The sequence below is a fragment of the Cupressus sempervirens genome, chromosome 6 (assembly GCF_028749045.1).
Source record: "Cupressus sempervirens isolate cs-2001-9-10 chromosome 6, ASM2874904v1, whole genome shotgun sequence".
NCBI lineage: Eukaryota > Viridiplantae > Streptophyta > Pinopsida > Cupressales > Cupressaceae > Cupressus > Cupressus sempervirens.
Genome location: NC_143123.1, coordinates 130,988,308 through 131,011,557, shown reverse-complemented (window position 1 = coordinate 131,011,557; position 23,250 = coordinate 130,988,308). Strand labels below are relative to the sequence as shown.

Here is a 23,250-nt window from a genome sequence, read left to right as displayed (position 1 = left end):
CATGTGGTCAACATGGGTGACATGGACATAGTACTTGGGATGCAGTGGCTACATTCTTTGAAGGAGGTTACCTTGAGATTGGAGGATATGGAGATACGATTCGTGGTGGATGGCAGGACTCATGTGCTGAAGGCTATTCGTAATGGTGATGTCAGGACTATCTCATTTAGGCGGTTGGAGAGATTAGCCAGGCATAATAATTAAGAGTGGGCAGCAATATGCACCTTGATGCCTACCCAGGAGGAGCAACATAAGACTGAATATCATCCAGATATTTAGGAAATTGAGAATCAAGTATGAGAAAGTATTCAGTGAGATTCCACCAGGCAGGCCACCAGATAGAGGTATTGAGCACATTATCAAGCTAGAGGAAGGTGCTAAGCCTGTCATGATCACACCATACTAGCACCCAAAACGACTCAAGAATGAGATCGAGAGGACCATCAAGGAGTTGCTAGCTATGGGACACATCCAACCAAGTAAGTCACCTTTTGCATCTTCTGTTGTTTTGGTAAAAAAGAAGGATGGTACTCTACGGATGTGTATTGATTACAGGGTGTTGAATAAGAGAACTATAAAGAACAAGTATCCCATCCCACACATCGATGAGCTGATAGACGAATTGCATGGGGCTTGTTTTTTCACAAAAATTGATTTGAGATCAGGCTATTACCAGATCAGAGTTCGAGAGCAGGATATTGAAAAAACTACCTTCAGATGTCATTGTGGGCATTTCGAGTTTGTAGTCATGCCTTTTGGTTTGACCAATGCACCTGCCACTTTTCAGTCCACTATGAATAAGGTCTTCCACCATCAGTTGAGGAAATTTGTGCTGGTATTTTTCGATGATATTTTGATCTATAGCAGGACATGGCAGGAACATCTAGAGCAATTGGAGACATTATTGAGCATTTTATAGAGGGAGTCCCTATATGCCAAGGAGTCCAAATGTGATTTGGGGATGACAGAACTGTTGTATCTTGGACACATCATTAGTGCAGAAGGAGTGTGAATGGATCCTGAAAAGATTCGCGCTATTGTTGATTGGCCACCACCAGAGAACCTTACACAGTTAAGGGAGTTCCTTGGTCTATGTGGATTCTATCGCAGGTTTTTCGATGGCTACTCACGACATGCAGCACCCATGATAGATTTGCTGAAAAAAGGGGGATTTGTGTGGACTCAGGAGGCACAAGACTGTTTTATGCGGTTCAAGAAAATAATGACTACATGCCCAGTATTAGCATTGCCTGATTTCGCAAAGCCATTCGAGCTTCAATGTGATGCTTCTGGAGAGGGAGTTGGTGCTGTACTCATGCAAGACAAGAATCCTATAGCTTATGAGAGCAAGAAACTCAGAGGGCCTGAGAGATCATTCAGCATATATGATAAGGAGATGTTGGCCATCATGCATGCCTTGGCCAAATTCAGACAGTATCTTGTGGGCAGCAAATTTTGTATTAAAATTGATCATAATAATTTGAGGCACTTTTTGGGACAGCAAGACCTAAATGATCGTCAGCAGAATTGGGTGAGTAAGTTACAGGCCTATGATTTTGATATCACCTATGTTAAGGGGACACAAAATATTGTTGCAAATGCTTTATCCCGTAGGCCACACCTCGCTTCTATGATTCAGATATCACAGGACTGGCGACACTTGATTGTAGCAGAATATGCCAAAGACACATGGGCCTCTGATATAGTGGAGGGAAAAGTGATCGACACTAGGTACACTCTCGTAGATGATTTGATCATTTACAAGAACAGGATTTACTTAGTCCCAAGATCAAAAGTGAAGCAGTTGATTTTGAGAGCATTCCATAATTCACCTACAACAGGCCATCCTGGGTATTTCAAGACTTACAGGTTAGTACGAGAGCGGTTCACTTGGAAGGGACTTAAGGCTGATGTTTTGCAGTATGTGTGTGAATATCAAATTTGCCAGCAGAACAAACAAGAGCACACTTATCCAACAGGACTCTTACAACCACTTCCTATTCCTGACAGGAAGTGGGAGTGCATCTCTATGGATTTTATCACGGGCTTGCCCAGGGCCCAGGGGCACGATTCTATTTATGTGGTGGTGGATAGGCTAACAAAATATGCTCACTTCTTCCCTATCGCTACTACATACTCAGCAACTTAGGTGGCAGAGGTCTTCTTCAGGAAGGCTTTTAGATTACATGGTTTGCCTCGGAGCTTTGTGAGTGATAGGAACAGCCACTTCATGAGTCACTTTTGGTAGGAGATATTTTGGTTGTGTGGCACTGAGCTTACACCTAGCACCAGTTATCACCCATAGACCGATGGTCAAACGGAGATTGTAAACAAATGGGTGGAATGGTATTTGAGGAATTATGTGGCAAATCAACAGCGAGCTTGGGTCAGATGGATATATCTCTGTGAGTATTGTTACAATACTACATATCATATGACTATACAAATGACACCCTTCATGGCACTTTACGATTATGAGGCACCTAGTTTCTTAGAATTGTTGTTGGGAGATAGTCAAGTACCCCGTGCAGGTGAACTATTACAGGAAAGTAAGGATATAGTTGCTACTCTCAGAGACAACATTGCTAGAGCTCAGAACTAGCAAAAGCAGTATGCAGACAAGAAGAGGACTGAGCGTAGTTTTGAGGTAAATGATATGGTTTACCTCATATTGCATCCATATAAGCAGTCCACTCTCAAGAAGAGTGGTGCAGAGAAACTCAAACCACGCTATTATGGACCATTCAGGATCATCGGGCGAGTTGGTGAGGTGGCTTATGAGTTGGAGCTTCCCACAGACAGTAGAGTGCACAATGTGTTTCATGTATCACGCCTCAAAAAGGCATTGGGTCAGAATGTGATGCCTTCTGCAATATTATCTCCCTTGGATGATGAGGGGAAACTGATCTTAGTGCCAAAATCCATTCTGGATAGTAGAGAGAAGCAGCTTCGCAGGAGAGTAATCAGAGAGTATCTGGTTAAGTGGAAAGATTTACCTGTTGATGATGCTACTTGGGAGGGAGAAGTGATTTTGCAGCATCCAGCATTAAGATTGCTTGAGGCCAAGCAATTTTAGGAGGGGCGGACCTGTAATGTCCCTGCTTTTGGAGGAGTTAATTATTTATAAAGTTATCAATAAAAAAAATATATTACAAGATAACTTTATATTTAATTAACTTAATAAAGTGATATATTTTATAAAGTCATTAAATAAAACAATCTTCTAGAGGTTGCTCGAAGAAGCGAAGAAAAAATTAAAAAGGAGGCCGACCTATCAAGAAAAAAAGAATAAATAGGCATTGAGGGTTCATTGCCTATCATCGAGATTTATTATTGATATTTGCTGATGTGCTTTGTGGAGCCTAGGGTTTCTGCAAGTAGTCACAATTGGCCATTGAGAACGAAAACTCTCAATTGGTATGCAATTTTGAGGGTGTGAAAGATCACCTGAATTATTGCAGCTATGGGAAGGATATTTCAGTCCTTTCACTTGTGCTTAATTGCTAGTTTGGAGTTCCAATTAGAGTTGCACTTTCATCATATCATCTTCAGCATTCAGCCTCCAGCACTTGATCAATCCAGGTTCTTAATTTCAGTCTGAAGTTGTAACAAGTTCTTAGTTGGATTCAGACAGTTAGGGTTTGTCTGTAATGTGCCATGTTGTAATGTTTCAGTGCTGGAAATTGCATATCATATGTAAAAACATTTTGGTGATTATTGAATGAATACATTGGCACTATTTTACATTAGTTATTTAAGCAGAACAATTTCTTAATTCAGCAATATACTTTCAGCAGTGTATTAAATTTAGGGTTTTTTAGTGGCTTGTTGGTAAGGGTCACTACATAGGGGATAATGTTCCCACTCCCACTCAAAAGATGGAATATCTTGCTTCCTCTTCACCTGATATGGTCCTATGACCAGGGGCCATATCCAACATGGTCTTTGTTGTCTCCTTACCTTGTCATATGCAAACTCAATCTGTCGTACAATCTCCAATAACACCATTTTATCACTTGAATATCTAGGGAGCTTCTTCAGGTTCACAGTGGCACCAGCTACCCGTAGATACGTGAATGTTTTGAACTGGATGTAGTAGGGCCCGAGAGTTGTTATCTACGCTATTGCATCATTAGATAACCTCTTCACATAGTCACCCTCTATGAATCAAATGATTGTGAAAATGAATGCATCATTCACGATCCTGTATTCCTTGCTCTGTACCAAGAGCTTCTTCCTCACCAGTTGAGGGTAGACAATGTAAGGCCAAGCATTGGGGTCCTACATGTTGTCTCTTTTGTATAATTTGGGGTAGTTTGTTGCCCTTGCTACTAGCAGATATACCATGTATGAAGTCATATAGTATTTCTTGTCCTTGACTGCCCCCAATTGTTCACATAAGTTCTCACTTAATGTGGTGGCCCAGTCAAGTGGCATCCTTGCTGTCTCGATTGTCTCAATGAAATTGACCATGAAAACGTTGAGGTGCCCAGCTGCTGATAGACCCATGACCCTGCTCAGAAGAATGATGGAGTATCCAATATCCTCCTTCATATACCCCCTTGTCATATCCACTTTTCCAATTATCCTCCCTAGAGGAGTCTTCTCAATAAGATAAGAGGACTGGATGATCTTAGTTGCCTCCTTTATGTGTTCCCTATACCACCTTTCAGTTGCCTCATAAGAGAGTCCTATGAACTAATTTGCCCTCAGGAGATGAAAGACCCTTTCAATGTTGTCGGGTCGAAGGTCAAGTATACTGTCATGCTCTTAACCACCCTTTCCTCCGGAACAAAGTGTTGTGCCAGTGTCATGATCAATTTTGAGGATTGCATTGATGTTGGGTGCAAAGCTGCACTCACTAACCCTGATCGAGTCAAAGTAAATACCAAGATTGATCTCTTTGTGGGTTTGTTGCTGATTCTCAGAAATTCCCCCAAGTTGGTGTGTCCTAATTCAGTATCCTTTATTTTTGCGTAATCATCTTGAAACCTTGATTTGGACGGGACCCCTTGGAATTTGAAAACCACGAGGTTGGGTGCCATCTTCTCACTAGATGAGGATGCCATCATATCTGCATGATTAAAGAAAGAGGCCTATTAGTTCAATGTTAATAATAACAAGCCAACAATAATACTGAATCTTAAAACTAAATGCGTGAAAACACCCTGCTATCCTTTTATTTCTTTAAGAGAAAAAAAATTTAAAAAATAAGGTGCGCACTTGTGCACCAGATTACATGCGCAAGTGTGCACCTCATTTTTGGTGTTTTCGCAATGTGTTTAAGGGGAGTTTTGGTTTATGTAAGGATGCGCAGCAGCAGGTGCACGAGTGCGTGACGGCGGGTGCGCGACAGCGTGGTGCACGGCGGCGGGTGCGCGACAGCATGGTGCGCAGCGGCAGGTGCGCGTTTTTGTGTTCATGCATTATATATGTTTTGCGCACCTATTGGTGCGGATGTGCAGAGTTTGGAGTGCAGACCGAGAGTGAAGGAGCTGCAAGGTTCTATGGGTGCACGAAGAGAAAATGAAAATGAAGTAAGGAAAGAAGGGGGTGGGGGGTTTATATAACCCCCACCCACCTTCGATGGTGCGTGGGTGCGTGCGTGCGTAGCTAGGCATTTGCGCATCACCAAAGGTGAGCGCACTTGCGCACCTTCCAAGTTGCGCAAGCACACAATTTTATATATATATCTATATTTATTTTTTCAATTTTTCCAATTTTTAGATTTTTTCGATATTTTTGATTTTTTGGGTTTTTTTTAGTTTTTTACTTTTTAGATTTTTCGACATCGGGACACAGACTTAGGGCCTCAAAATTAACCCAAATCGGAACAAAAGTAGGGGGTCCCCATTTCCTACTAGGGAATGGGGCGTGTGTTATGTAACCACAACAAGAACCAATATAAATCAATTGATGGCTATCAAAGTGAGTTGATTTCCTTTATTTATGGTGTTGTAAAATATCTTACTAGTTTGTGGACTAAAGTATAAGCTCCTTGAGACTTATTTATCTTACATAGAGACAATCTTATAAGCTTAAGAAGAAAGATTAATCCCCTATACTTGAGAGAGTGTCAGTTGTGGGTTTGTCACAATGTTCACTGTGCATGGAGCAGTTCCTAGATGTTGTTGCACTAGTTATGTACTTAGCATCGGTTGATGCATGATTTAGGAAATTTTTTAAAATGTGTAGGTCAGTTTGGATGAAATTTGTTTTAGCAGTTCTGGCTGTAGCATCGAGTGCTCTAAAAGTTAGCATTGATGCCCAATAGTTGCACCAACTGCTCATCCTAGAACAAATGAGCTATTTTTTTCTTCCACAAGATGTTCCGTTCTTCCTTTCCAGGAACTTGCATATAAATGTGAGGTTCTTGTCCTGAAGTGTTTGAGTCTCTATTCTATGAGTTGTATTGTATATTTATTTCTAAGTTCTGCATCTATAATTGTAGACATCTAGTATATAAGTATTAAATTTTCAGCGAATGCAATTGTCAGTGAAAACTTCAAATCTAGCATTTTTGTGCATCATCAGTATCATTTCCTGCTTCTGTTTGCATTTCAGATAACTGTTCTCTGACTATCCGCACTAATTTGTTGACATGTAGCTGTAAACTGCTTCTATGATCTATCTATAAAAGATAAGATTTCAGCAAATATAATGTGTAGTCCCCCAGATTGCTATGGAGATCTGGATCGGCAATGTTCTTTTCTCTCTTTTTCTCCAAATTGAATATCTAGTTTGTCCTACATATTGATATTTCATATTAATAATCAAAGCATATCACCTAATATTGTATAGATATGTTAAAGAATTGAACACAATATTCTTCAAACATCAAACTTGAGTGGAAGTATGTGTGCAACATTTCTCTGAATATCATATTCTGGTACTCAGTTTTTTGTACACGACAGCCCAGTAGGTAGCAAGTATCATCTAAGTAAGAATCTTGAGAAAACCTATAATCTGGAAGAAAATAACTGTAGAATGTCAAAATCTCTATCAGTTTGATACTCAACACTCCAAACAGTCAAGTGATATGGATATTGCCTTTCATATTAAAGGCTAATCTAGATCATTTTACACAAAATTGCTATTTTTTATCTAACAAACTGTAGAAGTGCTCTATTCTCTGTAAGTACGCAAAGTTATGCCTATGATTTTTTTCTGAATGAATGAATGAAATTTGAACTGCGAGAAAGGAAACCATGAAAAATATAAAACATGCTACATCAAAAGAAGCCTCAGTCACTAACCTTAGTACATAAGACAATATAATGAGAACTACAGTTGCAACATGATGCAGTATAGTTAACACAAAGTCTGATCTCCTTGTCTCCCAAAAGATTGCTGCAAAGAAACTGTAAATATAGAAACCTGCTGCATACACATATAATGCCTTTAACTTTGTCCTGTCAAGTATTTCATTGTACATATCAATCAGATCATATATATGGCAACTGTCACTGGAGTCATGCTCTTCATACTGTCATCTTTTGAAACCTCAGTTTGAAACGTTTTTAATTTAGAATGGTACAACTTACTTCACTTTTTGATCAGGCCATATCTGATCACCAGGACCAACCCAAAAATGTCTTGTGTTTGTGAACCATGACTCTTTGTAAAGAACAGCCACTTCAAACAGCTCTGCCGATAAGAAATATAGGAACTTCCAAGCAGACTCTTTAAACTTTTCATGTCGTTTCTTCCTCTCCTTTTGTTCACGCTGACTTAAACCTTCAGAAGAACCCAGGAGAAGCAGTTTGCCTATCCTCTGTAACAATCTCCACAGACTTGCATGTCAGATACACATAAAAACTCAAGACCGTGCCAATGATTTTATCACTCCTTTCCAAGTCACAAGGTTCGAATTCGAGTTCAAGTTCGGCAACAATCAAATTCGGATAAAGTTTGGCATAGTAAAAACATTGAAAAAAATTTGACATTAAATTCGCCTAATATAAATTTAATTTTTAGAAAATATAATAATATATTCAATAAAATTCAAAATAGCTTAACACTTCAAAACAATATAAATTTGAAATGAAATAAATAGTCACTAAATTTTATTTTGAAAAAAATTAAAAATATATAGTTTAAAATTTTAACTATAAAAAATAAAAATGTATCAAATTCTTTTTTTTAATACAAAACAGAAAATAAGAACACTAAAATATTATTAGTAAAAAACATAATAAAATTATTTATTATAACATTAAAAAATAAATAAAATACCAAATTTTTATTCTATTTAAAAACCAATGTCAAAACATGTGATTCTTTTAATATTTACAATATAAATATATAAAATCATTGTTGACTTTAAATGACGTGGCATGCTCCAAAGTGGATTAAACAAACACAAATATCATGAATGGCATGCGACTTTTGAGCTTCATATGCTGGTCGTCTGCACTGTGGCAGTCCAAATTGAAATGCTCTAGACAGGGGATGTCCAGATCGTAATAGCAGAGGAATCTCTTATGCCCTAGAAATTTAGGTGGACATGTTACTACAAACATGTCATGACCATAATATCTCATTATTTAGCAGACACATTCAGACCACCGCAAATCTTTTTTTCCCTAGCCGCAGCCGTAGACATTTCCTTTTCAACTAGCTGCAGCCGTAAAAATTCCTCCTCAATAGACTCTGACAAACTTATACGAATTTTAACGAATTTTTTTTTTTTTTTTCAAATTCGTCGAATTTCGAATTTGTAGCCGAAAATTCGGTGAATCTTGTGACATAGATAAGGAGTATGTTGGAAATATTCCAACAATTCAAGAAAAGTTCAAATTTTCTCAGAGAAACTGTTAAAGATCCTAATTTGCATTTGCATTTTCATTCTTTAAGATGAAATAACCTAGTTCATAATCCATTGATGAGAAAATGCCCTGCCAATGCCACAATACATTTTTCAATGCATAATTATAATGAAGAGTGACACAACAGTATTTTATCATGGTGGTTGCATCATACCACCAATTATTCATAAACTTCTATACTTTTGGAACTGTGCAGATTTAGCCCTTTCCAGAAAAAAGATTTGACATTCATAAATAGTTTTTAAACAGCTAAGAAAAATGAGAGAATATAACCTCTAGTAACTACCAATTTGAAAGCAAACACTACCATCAATTAGGAAAGGCCTATTCATGTCAATTATTTTGTCACTGTTTCCTTGCTATGACTAAAATTCTATTGATATCCACAGCTGCTTGTGGAAGCTCAATCAGGCATATTCAGTACTTGCTAGGTGCGACTAGATTGTCATGTTCTATCTTTAATAACAGGTTATCTGTAGAGAATTCTCCTAATCAGTGATTCATTCTTCTTTTTATAGCTGAAAGCCTGAAACTCTATGTCTACTCATTTCCAGCTTTATGGGTCAATAAAACATCAACATCAAAACCTCTGAAAAATAGTTTGAATGTCAATAATCTGCCATGAATTGGGATTAACATCAATCTGAAATACTTCTGGTATAATTTAGCTTTTGTTGGGAAGAAAAGCACAGTTTTGTTGATCTAGATTTCCATGCCTGTTTTGTAAGGGCTATGAAAAGTGCCATAACTTATGGCCACCAGATGCCTCTTGTGCTCCAAGGTGGGGGAATTATCACCGCAATGTGTAGAATTAAAAAGGTCGGCTTGTCCCCATGCTAATACAGCTTGCTGTAGAATGGGTAGATTTGACTTCTCATCATTCAGTGATCCAATGTGGATGTTAAAGTGTGTTAGATTCTCAGTGAAATACTATTATATTACTGTTTAGCATTAGGTAAAGAGGCCTACTTGGTATTAATTAACAGGCCTTCATCTGATCAAAATAAAAACTCACAGCCTTACATATAAAAAGAATTTCATAAGGCTCAAAAGAATTCAGGTCACAGAAAAAATGGGTCAAGGCCACCCATTTCAGTCCCATGGACTGAGGAGCTTATAAATTCTCAAAATTGGAAGTTAAGGACGTCACCTAATTCTCCATTTAGGATGTTAGGGTTTCCAAAACCGCTTCAAAGGGCATTAAAAAGTGTATATATAATTAAGACTGATGTGTTTGTGAGTTTCGTGTCACAAAAGATCCCCTTAGCTTCTGGTGGATTCCATTGTCAATCACTTCAATTTCTATTTTAATTCTTCCATTTCCGGGATTAAAAAATGATAAAAGAATTGTCGTCCAATTTTATAAGATAAGTATTGCAGTTTCACATGTCTTGATAAAGATTACTTCCTGTAAAAACCTATTATTTTTAAGACAGCTTTTAACTACTTTGTCGTACTGTATATACATGATCCTTTATTTGATTGATGCTTTTAAACACATTCTGTCATCTAGCATACTGTCAGCCACATCATCAATTAATTCTGGATGTGGACATTTTCTTGCAACAAGATGAGGCCCTTACTGTGATGACAATTCTAGTTCATACTTGTTACACCATGCCTCAACATTGAGTGATGTCTATATAATGCTACCCACTGGTCCATAAGAGAGACTTCTTGACATGTATAATTTAGTCATACATGGTATATGTCTTTTGACTTTGTTGTACTATATACAAAATTAAAGTTCCTCTTTGTTCCACATTGTAATTTGATGTATATGGTAAATTGAGAGGCATATTACAAGAAACTGACTTTTCAGACTAAGAGGAAGATTGTATTGCAATACAAACAATAACTGAATCTGTTGCAGTTACATAACCATACTATAGAAACTAACAGTTGGTAGTTTATTCAATTAAACTAAACATAAAACTACTAATAAATATAATATTCCAATATTCCCCCCTTATTCCATTAATTCGAACAAGAGTGGAACATGCAAGGGTTTTGAACCCAACCGTTCTGGAGACTCGATGATGCACCTTCACCAATCCTCGTCACTCACCCCAGAAACAACAAACTGACTGTATCACTGATCTTTTACCGTAGAACATGAAACCATTTCTACAACATGAGAGAATACAAAAGTGTTCCCAACCTCCATGTAGAATAAGGCACATCTCCTCCGAAATTCCACATCTCCTTAGAGTGTGTCTAATGCCTCCTCTAATGCTGTGGATGAGATGCCTTTCCACTAATAGGCCACATCTCCTCCATGTGTGTCTAACACCTCTTCAAATGCTTTGGAAATACTCCCTTGTTGCCCATATTACCAATGAAATGTCTATACATTAGACAACCTTTCCTCTGAAAGACCACATCTCCTTCGAGTATGACAAATGTCTCCTCAAGCACTGAACAAATCATCAACCAATCATGAATACATCATAGTGCATCCACAAGAACCTTGACCTCCCTTTCTCCTTGAAGACACACAATTATGCCAAGACCCCTCTTTTCTTCAGAGACACAACTAGGGTGCTTCTCATACAATGAATCATCCTTGGGCAAGAATCTAGTTCATGGTAATAAACAACCTCTTGCCTTCATTGCCTCCAACCTCTGGTATATTATCTTCGGTACTCGGTAAAGCACAAGTCTTTCATCAATTTTTGCATTGCAATGACAATGATGGCCTTGAAAATATAAGCAGTATTTGGCTTATGTGCAACGATGACAATGTTTGACTTCAACAAATGATGGACCCATAGACGTCCAAAAATGAAACCCACCCTCATTTACCATACCATTTCAAAATAACTCAATTGTTCAAAACAAATTAACCTTATCACTCCATATTAAAACATAACTTCATATGTCTCCCAAAACTTGCAAGTTTAACAAAAATTTATATCACATGGCTGTTATGTCGTTCAATAATCAAAGAAATATAAAAGGGAAACAATATCACTTTCATCTTGAACTGTATTTCAAGCATGACAGAAAGCAAAGCTTACCTATGCAAGGCATTCAGCAATTGTCATCATACGACGACAGATTCAAGTTGTTCGGAATGAGTAACAGATGATGCCAAAGGGAAGGGGAAGCAACAGTTGTTACCAGAAAGAGTCTGGAATTGGCAGAAAATGGCAAAAACAGTGTGTTCCGTGCATTTTTATGTGGGTTCCGGAGTGTTAATTTGGTCTTGGCAGCGAGGGGTGCTACCCCTCGACCCCGCCCTATACTGCGATAGGGAGCGCACCCGGGGTGCTGCCCCAGGACCCCACGGGGGCGTTGCCCCCTGGACCCCCAGTTGTTGCGGATATCAGTCGTGGGAGTATGACCAATTGAGAAGAGTTGAAGTTGCTGTAGGCATGGACTTTCTGTGTACCAGAGGCAGTGGGAGCAGGTGTTGGCTGTGACGCTGTCTTGGTGGATGCGTAGAGAGCTCGGGAGGAGCTGATCATCCAGTTGGAAGCAGTGCAGCGACACTTGGCTCGGGGTACCGAGGAGTTGGATAGAGAAAGCAGCACGGGTGGCTATCAAGGTCAGCTTGAGGAGGCAGTATTGTGTTAGCAGAGGCTACAGGCACAGGAAGAATGTGGAAGTGATGTGACAGAAACAGATTTTTCTTGTTGTAGTCACTCTGATAATATATTTTGTTTATTAATTTGTCTCAAATATTTTGTAATTGTCGTCCGGAGGCAACTTTTCTTTTTGGGGGGGATGGTGTCAGCCGACTAGATGGTTCCGGCGGTGTTTTTGTAGCCGACGGATTGATTGTCGTCGGTGTTCGGCAGTGTTTTTGTAGCCGACGAGGTGATGTCCGGCGGTGTTTCTGTATTCTGTAGCCGACGTCGTCGATAAATAGTTTGTAGTGGATAGAATATTTGTGGCCGACGGACTCCTTCGAGAAGGTTCGGCGGTAGTATTTATATCCCGTCTGGGATCATTGTAATGCATCTTGTGATATGATATGCTTTGTATGTAATGTCTGGCGTATGCGAATAATAATATAAGTTCTGCTGTTCGTGTTCCAGTTATCTGTATGCATTAATCTAGTTTACCCGTACGGTAAACACATTCTATCTCTATATCGGCAATTTGTGTGACGAAATTTTTTGAACAGTTGCGTCATGTTCAAGGTCATACCAAACCAAAAGATACACAACATAAGCCACTGAGAAGTAATGTTGCTATGATCAGTTCATAGATGCTATATGTAGTATATTGCTCAAAGTTGTCACAGACACGGAGTCATTGAGTTAATAGAAAATATGCAAGAATTTATTTCCTTTCGTTCATGAAAATAGTTCCACCTATCAGGCAAAATCTTGTCTTCTTTCCAACAAACTTAAACACCTGATCATAGAAGACTTCCTATACCATTGTCGAAGTATTCTCGCATTTCCAACAAACTTAAACACCTAATCATAGATGACTTCCAACACAACAGGGGAAATTTACATACAGCAAGAGCGAAGTGGAATTCTGTGGCATTGAAGTGTTTCCAATTTCAAGGGGTTTCGCCTCTGTTGAAGTCAACACTGTCCTCCTTTGCAATATTCAATGTTAATGCTTTATTGATATAGAATGCTTGATTTGATCAATTGTTGATTCAAGACAGTGCCTTGTGTCTGGTAACAATCAGATCAAATGGCCAATTATTAAACAGGGGGTGGCAAAATAGAGAATTTACAGGGTCTTGCGTGTAGAATAAAAGATGCAGAGAAAGCCAAGACAGCAACATAGTGTTCTAACCATGGATGCTTCTATGTTCAATCTTCTTTCATTCACCTAATTTGGATGCCTCTTCACTGTGTCTTAATTAATCAGTCTTGCTCTGATACCCGACGAGAGTGCAAATTAATATTTTCTAGATTAGTGTTCAAAATGATGCCTTTGAATAGGCAGTACAAACAACTCCTGAATCTGTTGCAATTCCATAACCATGCTGTAGAAACTAGCAGTCGGTAGTTTATTCAGTTAAACTAAACCTAAAACTACTAATAATTGTAAGTCGCCAACAATATTAAAACAGCAATTGCCCATAACATGCAAGGAGGCTTTTAAATTTTTAATAGCATGCCGATTCAGAATCAACCCACACGTAGCTGAAAACCAACAATTAAAAATGAGATTATTTAGAAACAAAACAATGTTGCCAAGTTTCGGAAATAACTAACTCCATAGGGCGCTTTAAACTCAAATTATCCAACATTGGATTGATCGTTCGTATTTTCAGCTTATAATTAATTAGCTATACAATGCTAAGAAAGTAGAGATATTCTGAGAACTGTGAGGGTTAATGATTTGGATTTACCTCTAGTAGTAATCTGTCAAGTAAAAAGCGGACAATTGCGAACATGACAGCAACGAAGGGCACCAGGGCAAGGTCAGCCATCTCGGGATAAGCCTCAAAGTCCCAATTGGTCATCCTTCCTGTTTAAAATCTATAATGGGACAGTTGCAGATGAACTGTTTTGGAAAAGTGTACAATAGTGCTTGTAGCACAACCCGAGAACATAGTCCATGAATTTAATGAACGACTTCACGGCAAAAGTACAGATAGATCTGGTCTTCCCTAGCCTCCTTCATTGGTCAAACTTTTATCATGTTCATTGCTTTTTCGTTTGTCACGATATGGAAGAGGGCCCAGCTGCCTAATGGTGGTGCACCGTAACTTTACCAACGTCTACGAGGTACTTCTCAGACATGTCAGCATTTGAATTTGTTGCAGCGGCTGGTTTGATGTGGGCTACTGGCTAACTGGCTGAATATTTGCACCTGGTCATAGGTGTCATTAGTACCCTGATTTCTATTAGTCCCCTCACTCCCAACTTCCCTCAAAGTTTATAATTGTTAGTAAAAGTACTTTTTGACACACTTATGATTTAACTAAACATGGATGGGATGTGTTTTTTTGAAAAGTTACAAATTTTTTTGATTTTTTTAATGAAATGTGTGAAAAAAGTATCTAAAAAGTAAAAATTAGAAATCTTGGTCAATGGGCTCTTGGTGTATGGTGAAGTTCAATGGTTCACAAAGAGTCCACCACGGATCAAGTTTTGCTGAGTGCTAAGCTCCGACATCATAAGGGATGAGGTCAACATTGTGCCTTGAGTGATTTTGATGCCGTGGATGCCCCTCAGTCCTTGGCTCTAAGTTGGAGAGGTTTTAGGTATGAGTGGGCCCATATTGAGTGGCCTTCGTTGGTTGGTAGCTAGTAGACTTTATGCCTTGTTAGGCTACCTCACAAGTTTGAACCCTCCATAAATTTAAAAAATAATAAAAATCTTTAATATTAATTTTTTTTTTTAAAAATCAATTGACATTTAATGTAATAACTAATATATAAAAAATAATATGTAATTAGTATATTAATATTTAATTTGATTATAAATTTTGTCAATTGAATTTTTCAATTTTATTTATATTATCTTTAATATAAGATTTATTCTTTTGAATATATATTTTTTAAATAAAAATAGATTCTAATTTTAAATTGAAATAGAATATATATATATATATATATATATTCATTTATGAACATATAAATAAATAAAATGATTGATACAATATAATTTTGTTAGATTTCCAATTAAAAGCTATTATTTAATTATTAAATATTTTTTATATAATTAAATAATGTAATAAATACATTTTAAAAATGAAATTTATTGTAAGATAAAGATTTGATGATCTACATATTAGTTTTTATAATTTTATTTTAATTAAGTCTATTTTTTAAAATAATAAAATGTAAGGACAAAGTGAGAAAATCTTGTACAAAATGATAAAACTATTTATTAATAGAAATGTAATTTTTAATATAAATTATGAAAGTCATTTCTATACATTAATATTATCATTTTCAAAATGGCTTTCAAACCTTAAAAACTTATCGTTTTTATAAGATTAACAATATTAAACAAATATATTTAAAAATAATAATATTCAAACTAATAAATCTTATATTTGAAAAAGGAAAAAATAAAACTATCTTTATAATCAAATTAACAAATTGATACAATAATTATTTGTTAATTTTTAAATATTAGTTTACATATATAATAAAAAAAATTTAAAAATAGAAATTAATAAATTATTTATAATTTATAATCTATCACATACAAATGTAATAAATATCTACTCTTTTTACACTTCTCATAAAAAAAAAAGAAATTTTCTAATTTTTTATTTTAAAACAAAAACATTTGCTCTCATGTCTTAAAATAACTTTACCATAATTTTAAACTAGCATACCTAAAATTTTAATTAATTTTTTTTTACATTAAGCGGAGAGATATCTAATTTCAACATATATAAAGTTCACAAATATAAATAGTTCATCAAATTATGTATTATGAAAGTTAGAAGGTTGCAAATAAACAAAAAATAAGATTACTAAAAAAATTCAGTTTCATAAATGTATATCCACAATATACGTCAAATGCATAAGCTCCCATATTTTTGAATGATATGATAGATCCATTACTCAAAATTTGGATGTGCTAACTTGCATATATATCCAAGTATTTTATTGGAACATTTGAAAATATTTATTACTAGAAGGAAATATATAGAAGGAAGTAAATAGAGTAGAGTCTAGATCTAAACAATTGAATATAATAATACTTTGTTTTTAAATGCAGTCAAACTTTTCAACTTTTATGATAGTACATTTAACCCTTTATTCATCATTGTAAGTCTCTTCTTTCATGGCAACTTTAAATATGAATTTATTGGAATTGACCTTCCATATAATTTCTCTTAGTTTGACATCATCTTGCTCTTCACCCTTCAATATTTTTAATTCTTTTGGTGTAACACCCATAATCTCTTCTGTCATTTTCCCAAAAATAGTAACCCAAGTGAAAGTTGTGTGATCTTGCACCATACATTGAAGCAGGCATATGTAATCACATTCATAAATACCATAACCATTTCTATCATTGTTCACCTTATTTTTGCATTGTCTATCTTCAAATTTTAAGGGGCAAGCTACATAAGAAAAAATTTCCACCTTTATAAAACATAGGATAGCTTTTATAACACCCCAACAATGTCCATTAGATTGACCAAGTCCCAAATCATTAACTTGTGCCACAATTTTTAGCATTTTAGCTTGTCCAACATATGATATTTGCTTTGTAATAGAGGGGAAAGCAAGACCTTTCCCTTCTATATCAAACCACAATTTCAATTGATGTGCCTCTGAAAGATCTGGATTTATAAAAAGGTGGTTTGTGTTAATTGTCCCTATAGATTTTCCTCCAAAATCACTGATGCGTCTAGCCTTTATAGCAAGAATAGGAAAACTTTCTAAGTCACGTAGGTTTTGGAGTTGTTGGCCTTCCTTATTGCAAAAGTCACCCCAAATTGTGAACTCCTGCAAAATGTATCACTGTTGCAATTAAGAAAATCGAAATGCTAGTTATTGAAAATATAAGTTCAATTGGAATCCATATGACACATGTTTGTAACTGAAAACTAAAAATTAAATTCGAATTCATGAAGCATGTTTGTAACATAATGCTCTTACACTTGCACTTTCGTCAATTTCATATTCTCAGCTTTTGTTATATTTGTAACTGTTAGACAATGTGTAGAAATCAGATTTTTCTTTTATAAGATGAATGTGTGATTGTTCAACTTTAGCGAACTGAAACACATGATGGACAAATTTTTTAATTAATTTATTTGAAAGAAATGTTTTACATGTATCTTGTGTCATTATATTTGGATGCATGGCCACATTGACTAACATGAAATAATCTGTTTTATCTACCACCTTCCCCAGTTGCCGTGAAAACCAACTATGTTTTGGTGGATGTAATGTTGCAGGCTCTATCTAATAAGTGTGCTCCATTTTAATAAATTTCATGTATGTTATAAGATGTAATAAATAATGTTACAATTGTATTGGGCTCATTGCATGTGGTAGGAAGCTGCAATAGTTTGAAATTTTAATATATATACTCATTTTGAAACAGTCATCAAATTTTTTTTGAAGTCACAAAAGTTGACATTGAAGATTGCTCTCACGAAAAAAGCCTCTCAGCCTAAAAATATAACATTTGCACTCGTATTGTTTATTTAAAAAGGAATTATGCCATAATAAAGTGACTTCAAATGGTACTTTTATGACTTCAAATGGTACTTTTACTTTTACATTTGACAAGTTAACGAAGATGGAAGTTAGACAGAAAGGATTGACGACACTGGCTTTATCAGGTGCAAATATTCAACCATTTAGCCAGTGCCTTTATGTGGTACCATTTGTCATTGCATTTCATACCTAAGAATAGAACATAAAATGTATTACCAAGGTACAAAAAAAACCTGGAAGCTTGTTGGATTTGCACTAAATGCATCCACTAAAATGCTTTTCTTCCTCTCTTGCTCACCATTAATTGTTCTCTAAGGCCATAAATTTATATCAACAGACAATTATGTTCTCTATGTGTTTTCCTTCACCTATAGCCATGCCCAAAAAATCACATGAGAATGCTAATGTTGCAATGCCACAATTTTTTTTCTTACTCTGGGGTCCTATGGAGGGGGCTTCCTTCAAAATAGAGTGGGTATTTTGAGGAATATTTAAAGTTGAGTGGTCCCATGTATTCTAGCTTAAATATTTTAGCTCTTAATTTTATGGAAGTTTGGAAGATTTTAAAATTTTAAAATATTTTTAAAAAGTAAAAACTTTGATTTTAGTGTGAAAGAATGAACACAACTTGTCATGTGACATAACTTTTCCCTAAGCTGGTGGGGCTATTTTCAGCTCCACCTCTTTTTTCACCCATTCAATTTAAGAGGGATAAAAAACAAGGGCTCCTATTTTGGAGGAAAATATTCTAAATAATCCTTAAATAGAGCCTAAGCCCCCCCACCAACCCCCATATGACCCTTGCCTTTTTTGTAATACCGCAATGTTCAATTTCTCAAAGAGAGACGATGTGCCTCATTTCAAACAACAAAATAAATTATGTTTTTTTTTGGACAACAGAAGGGCCTGTTATATATGTCATTTTTCCTATTTGTCGTTAAGGGCATGTTATGTATGTCATTTTTCCTATTTGCCATTAAGGACCTGTTATGTTTGCCATTTTCTTCTAACAACCATTACAATTGACATATTACTTTGTGTTTGCAATGCAAACATTTATGTGAGAGCTTTTCCTAATTAGGTTTTGCATAGGTAAAAGTTAATCCGGGAAAGTGTTGAACGAAAATAGATACTAATAATCTCAATAATAGTTCATATTAATTTTGGAATTATAAAGTACCTATTTGTAAGTATTTAAGTCTATGAGTCAATTACATGTTTCACTTTTGCAGTAGGAATGGGGTCACTTAATCCCAATGGCTTCGTGTCAACTCGCCCTAGGCTATATCTTTCTTTTAAAGTTTTTTATTTTGCATATGTCTTCAAGGATTTTCGTTTCATGATTTGATTATTCTTAAAGGTTACAATAACATGATGAATTATGCTTATGCATTCTTACAAATGGGTATCTTTTGTCATCATTTGTTGATATGTGTTCCATTTCCTTTTTAAAAAATTATTTTGCAAATGTTCTTGAAGGTTTTGATTTCTTGTGAAATAATTTTTCCAAATCCATAAATGATTAAATTAAAATGATATATTTTGCTTCTATGTTCTTGCAAATATGTATCTTTTATCATCATTTGTTGAAATGTGTTCCATTTCCTTAAAAAAAATATTTTGCAAATATTCTTGAGGATTTCAGTTTCCTATGAAATGATTATTTGAATCCATAAAGAGTACAATAATATGATGTATCTTTTGTCATGATTTATTGAAATGTGTTCTATTTTCTTAAAATGTTTTGTATTGTGCAAATGTCCTCAAGGGTTTTAGTTTGTTATTAAATGATTATCTGAATGCATAAAGAGTTACAATAAAATGTTGTATTATGCTTTCATGTTCTTGTAGTTTGGTATATTTTTTCATCATTTGTTCAGATGTGTTATACTTCCTTTCAATAGTTATTATTAGTTCATGTCGCAGGCAGGATGCTATAGCATCCATTAGATGTCTATTTGATTTTTGAAAGTCACCAATCAATTTATTAAATTATCGCATTTTTTTGTACAACAATAATGTTTGCAATTTGAGGATTTAAATTTAAAATTTCAAAATAAATATTTTAGCAAATGTTTTTCGAATTCCTAAGGATGAAAAATTGAAATATTTTACCAAAACTCCTAATTTTGTAGCTAGTATAATACTATTTATAATATAAGTTGGACATGCCATTTACCCACCCATCAGTATGCAGCTGTAAGTTTTAAAGGGGGATCTCATAAATGTGGAAAAAGGTTGGATGTGTGCATGTTTCTACTAAATATAGTACCAAATGTAAAAATACATCATAATCAATCCTACCATATATATTAGTTTGTAAAGATTTTTTAGCGTCAACATGAATTTTGTAGTTAAGTCAGGTTGACTATGGGTAGATTTTTCAGTTAGATGCAGATCTTAAAGAAAGGTTTCTCCTTTTCAATGCTTTTCAATGTTGATGCTGATTTTTACTACAATTTTTTTAGAACCATCTAATAGCTTTGTGTTGGTGACCAGAGGAAGTAGAAACTAAGGACAAACCAATTATTGTTGGCATTCTTTTGAGTGTGCTTCTCAATTATTTTGACATGGAAGAGGCATGTGCATCTTTTGTTTTTTTTTCTCCTCAAGGAACAACCACTACTACATTTAACATCATTTTTTGACCAAAAATTTCGACCATCAACTAAATAAATTTAGGGTGGTCAAATGTGAAGGCAAAAATTTCATTTTTTTACATATAAGACCCATGTTGGTCGAAATTTCAACCAACATAGGGCTTATACATCCGCAAAGTTCAAAAAACATTTACCCAATTACATTTTTCACGCCTGATTTCATTTGACGTTTTTGGAGCATTTTCACATGGTTATCTCTACATTTTCACATGGTTTTCTCTGAGCCCAGTTTCATTTCAGGTTTTCTCCACCCACTTGATTAATGACGCCTGCTAGCCCTGGGAATAATATGAAAGGGGCCCCTGCATTTGCATCAATATAGGGGGGTTGGAATAGTAGTTTGAAACTCTCGATATTGTCTTTCTTTCATTCTTCCTGATGTGCTCGACTTCAAAAGCTATTCCATTCACGACCTCCAATCACACCTGCATCTCCGGTGGTCGAGGAGAGGGATTTCTCTTCAAGCATATTTCCATAGGTACATGTGTATTTTTGTTGTAGGTTTTTATGATAATATTGAAGATGGAAGTGAATACTATTACTATCATTATTATTTTTTATGCCAAAGTTCAGCCATTGTTGTGTAATATAAATGGGAGAGTCTCCGCTCAAGTGTTTTTTCTCAGTGATGTTTTGATGATAAGTGTTAAAAAGAGTCTAGTTGCAAAAAGAATGTAATGTACTTGTTGTTTCATTTTATTGAAAGTGTGTAGATGCAAGTTTATCATTTGGAATGTTGGTCTATTGTAACAACTATTATACTTTTTGTTATAGTAATGAAAGAAAAGAAAGGAAATGTATATGCAGAAGCTATAGTTGTAAAAGCTTAGAAGAAATAATAATGACAAATTTTTTGTTTTATAAATATAGTTGTGTTGGTATCATATTTTTCTTGTATTTTTGTTTTAATAATACATAATTATATTGTATCATTTAGACAACAGTTTCATATTTAAAAAAAGAACAAAAAGAAAAAAAAATTGAGTGTGTTTCTCTCTTCAACTCTAGAACATTCAACTTAAACATCAACACATAAAGATAATAATTTGAAATCTGGCGTGCTTAGTGCTTGGAGTTGTACCCTCAATACCTAGGCCATGTGGGCTATAAAACATGATATTCATGTGATTCTATGTTAGATGATGATGATGATAATGAATAATCACCATCTACTACTAGCTCATGTAGTGATAAAAGGTCTTCAATGCACCTCTAACTACAAGTATGCCATGGAAAACTTGTGATGGAGATGACTCCTCAAAATAATAGACTATCATGGAAATTTTTTGATGAAGATGACACCTACAAATACTAGACTATCTTCAAAAACTTATGATGAAGATGGCACCTAAATTTACTAGACTATAATTGAATTGATGTACTTTGGATCCTTCACTGAAAGTCTCTGTCATTTTGTTAGAAGATGATTTATCTTCTAGTTCAACCAAAAGAATCTCTCTCCTATATTTCAACATTACATTTAATTGTTGCATTGCAATTAGGTCTTCCTATAAGAGTTTCCATTTGGATGAATAACAAACTTGTTGGTGTTTTAAAACTACTAAGCAACAAAATGCTTAATACCAAGATGACAATACTCACACAGTCTAAAGACTAGCCAATTCGTATTATCAATTGTATGTGCACACCATTTGGGCCAAACTTCTACAAAACCAAGGGTGGTTTTCTACTCTTTTGGCTCTGCAAAACCAAGGTGGGTATACCCAGGGATGATACAAGACTAGGAAAACTGTATGAGAATTATCTTAGTTTCATTCTGATTCTCATCTCAAATTCTCCAATACATGTACAATTCTTGATACTTTAATAAACACATCCCATATAACAGATATGGCCAAAAATTTTCTATAGGTCTGTAGATGTTCTCAGCAATAATGGCTAACTAAAGCTAAAACATTCCATGCAAACAAGTAGAGGCCAACTTTGAAGATCTACAGGAAATAAAAGTAAAGTTGATTATAATTTTGCATTTTGACAATCATGTGTGACATATTTCTCTCTCAGCTGGATTAAATTTGATCAGTGCCTAATCCATTGGGGTTCAGAGTCTACTACAAATCTCTAGATCTAATTTTTTGCCTTACAACAAATTTTATCAGCAATTCTTATTAGAGATTGTCATTCAAAATCCTTTCCACTACTGCAGCAACCTTATCAAATTCATCAAAGCTTTTACTTAATCCATTGAATTAACAACCATGATAAACAGATATACAACCTAATTGAACTACATTCAATTGCACAAGCCTTTACTTATACAACATCAAGATAACCAAGTAATCAAAAGGAGACAAATTTCAGAAAGAACTGATATGGGGACAGTTCATAATTTGTATTCATTTTCCTTGAAAATTGTATACAATTTACAATAGACTCAGAATGACCTTTAGAAAGAAACACAGATCATTCTATATTCATGTATTCTCAAGATCTGACAGAGAAAATACATCACGAATTTTTGCTCAAAAATGGTGGACCAAAAACAGACTAAGTGTATCACTTAGCAAATAGAATTCGAACCTTTTCTCTTGCCCTAGAATTTCACTTATATAGTGTGAAATGCAACAAGCTTCAGGCTAAGAGAAACTGACAGGTGTCTTTTACAAGGAATATCTACATACACCTA

General features: G+C 35.2%; 1 protein-coding gene across 1 annotated transcript in view; it reads right to left on the bottom strand.

The window, feature by feature from the left end:
- LOC149551572 (ASC1-like protein 1) overlaps positions 1-14,469 on the bottom strand; it is an 81,826-nt gene extending 67,357 nt beyond the window's left edge. The window contains exons 1-3 of the mRNA XM_089787075.1: positions 14,155-14,469; positions 7,545-7,774; positions 7,257-7,412 (exon numbers count right to left, since the gene is read on the bottom strand). Coding sequence (XP_089643201.1) covers positions 7,257-7,412; positions 7,545-7,774; positions 14,155-14,268 — 500 coding nt within the window. The 5' untranslated portion in view covers positions 14,269-14,469. The remainder of the gene's footprint in view (positions 1-7,256; positions 7,413-7,544; positions 7,775-14,154) is intronic.
- Positions 14,470-23,250: the final 8,781 nt, after the last annotated feature.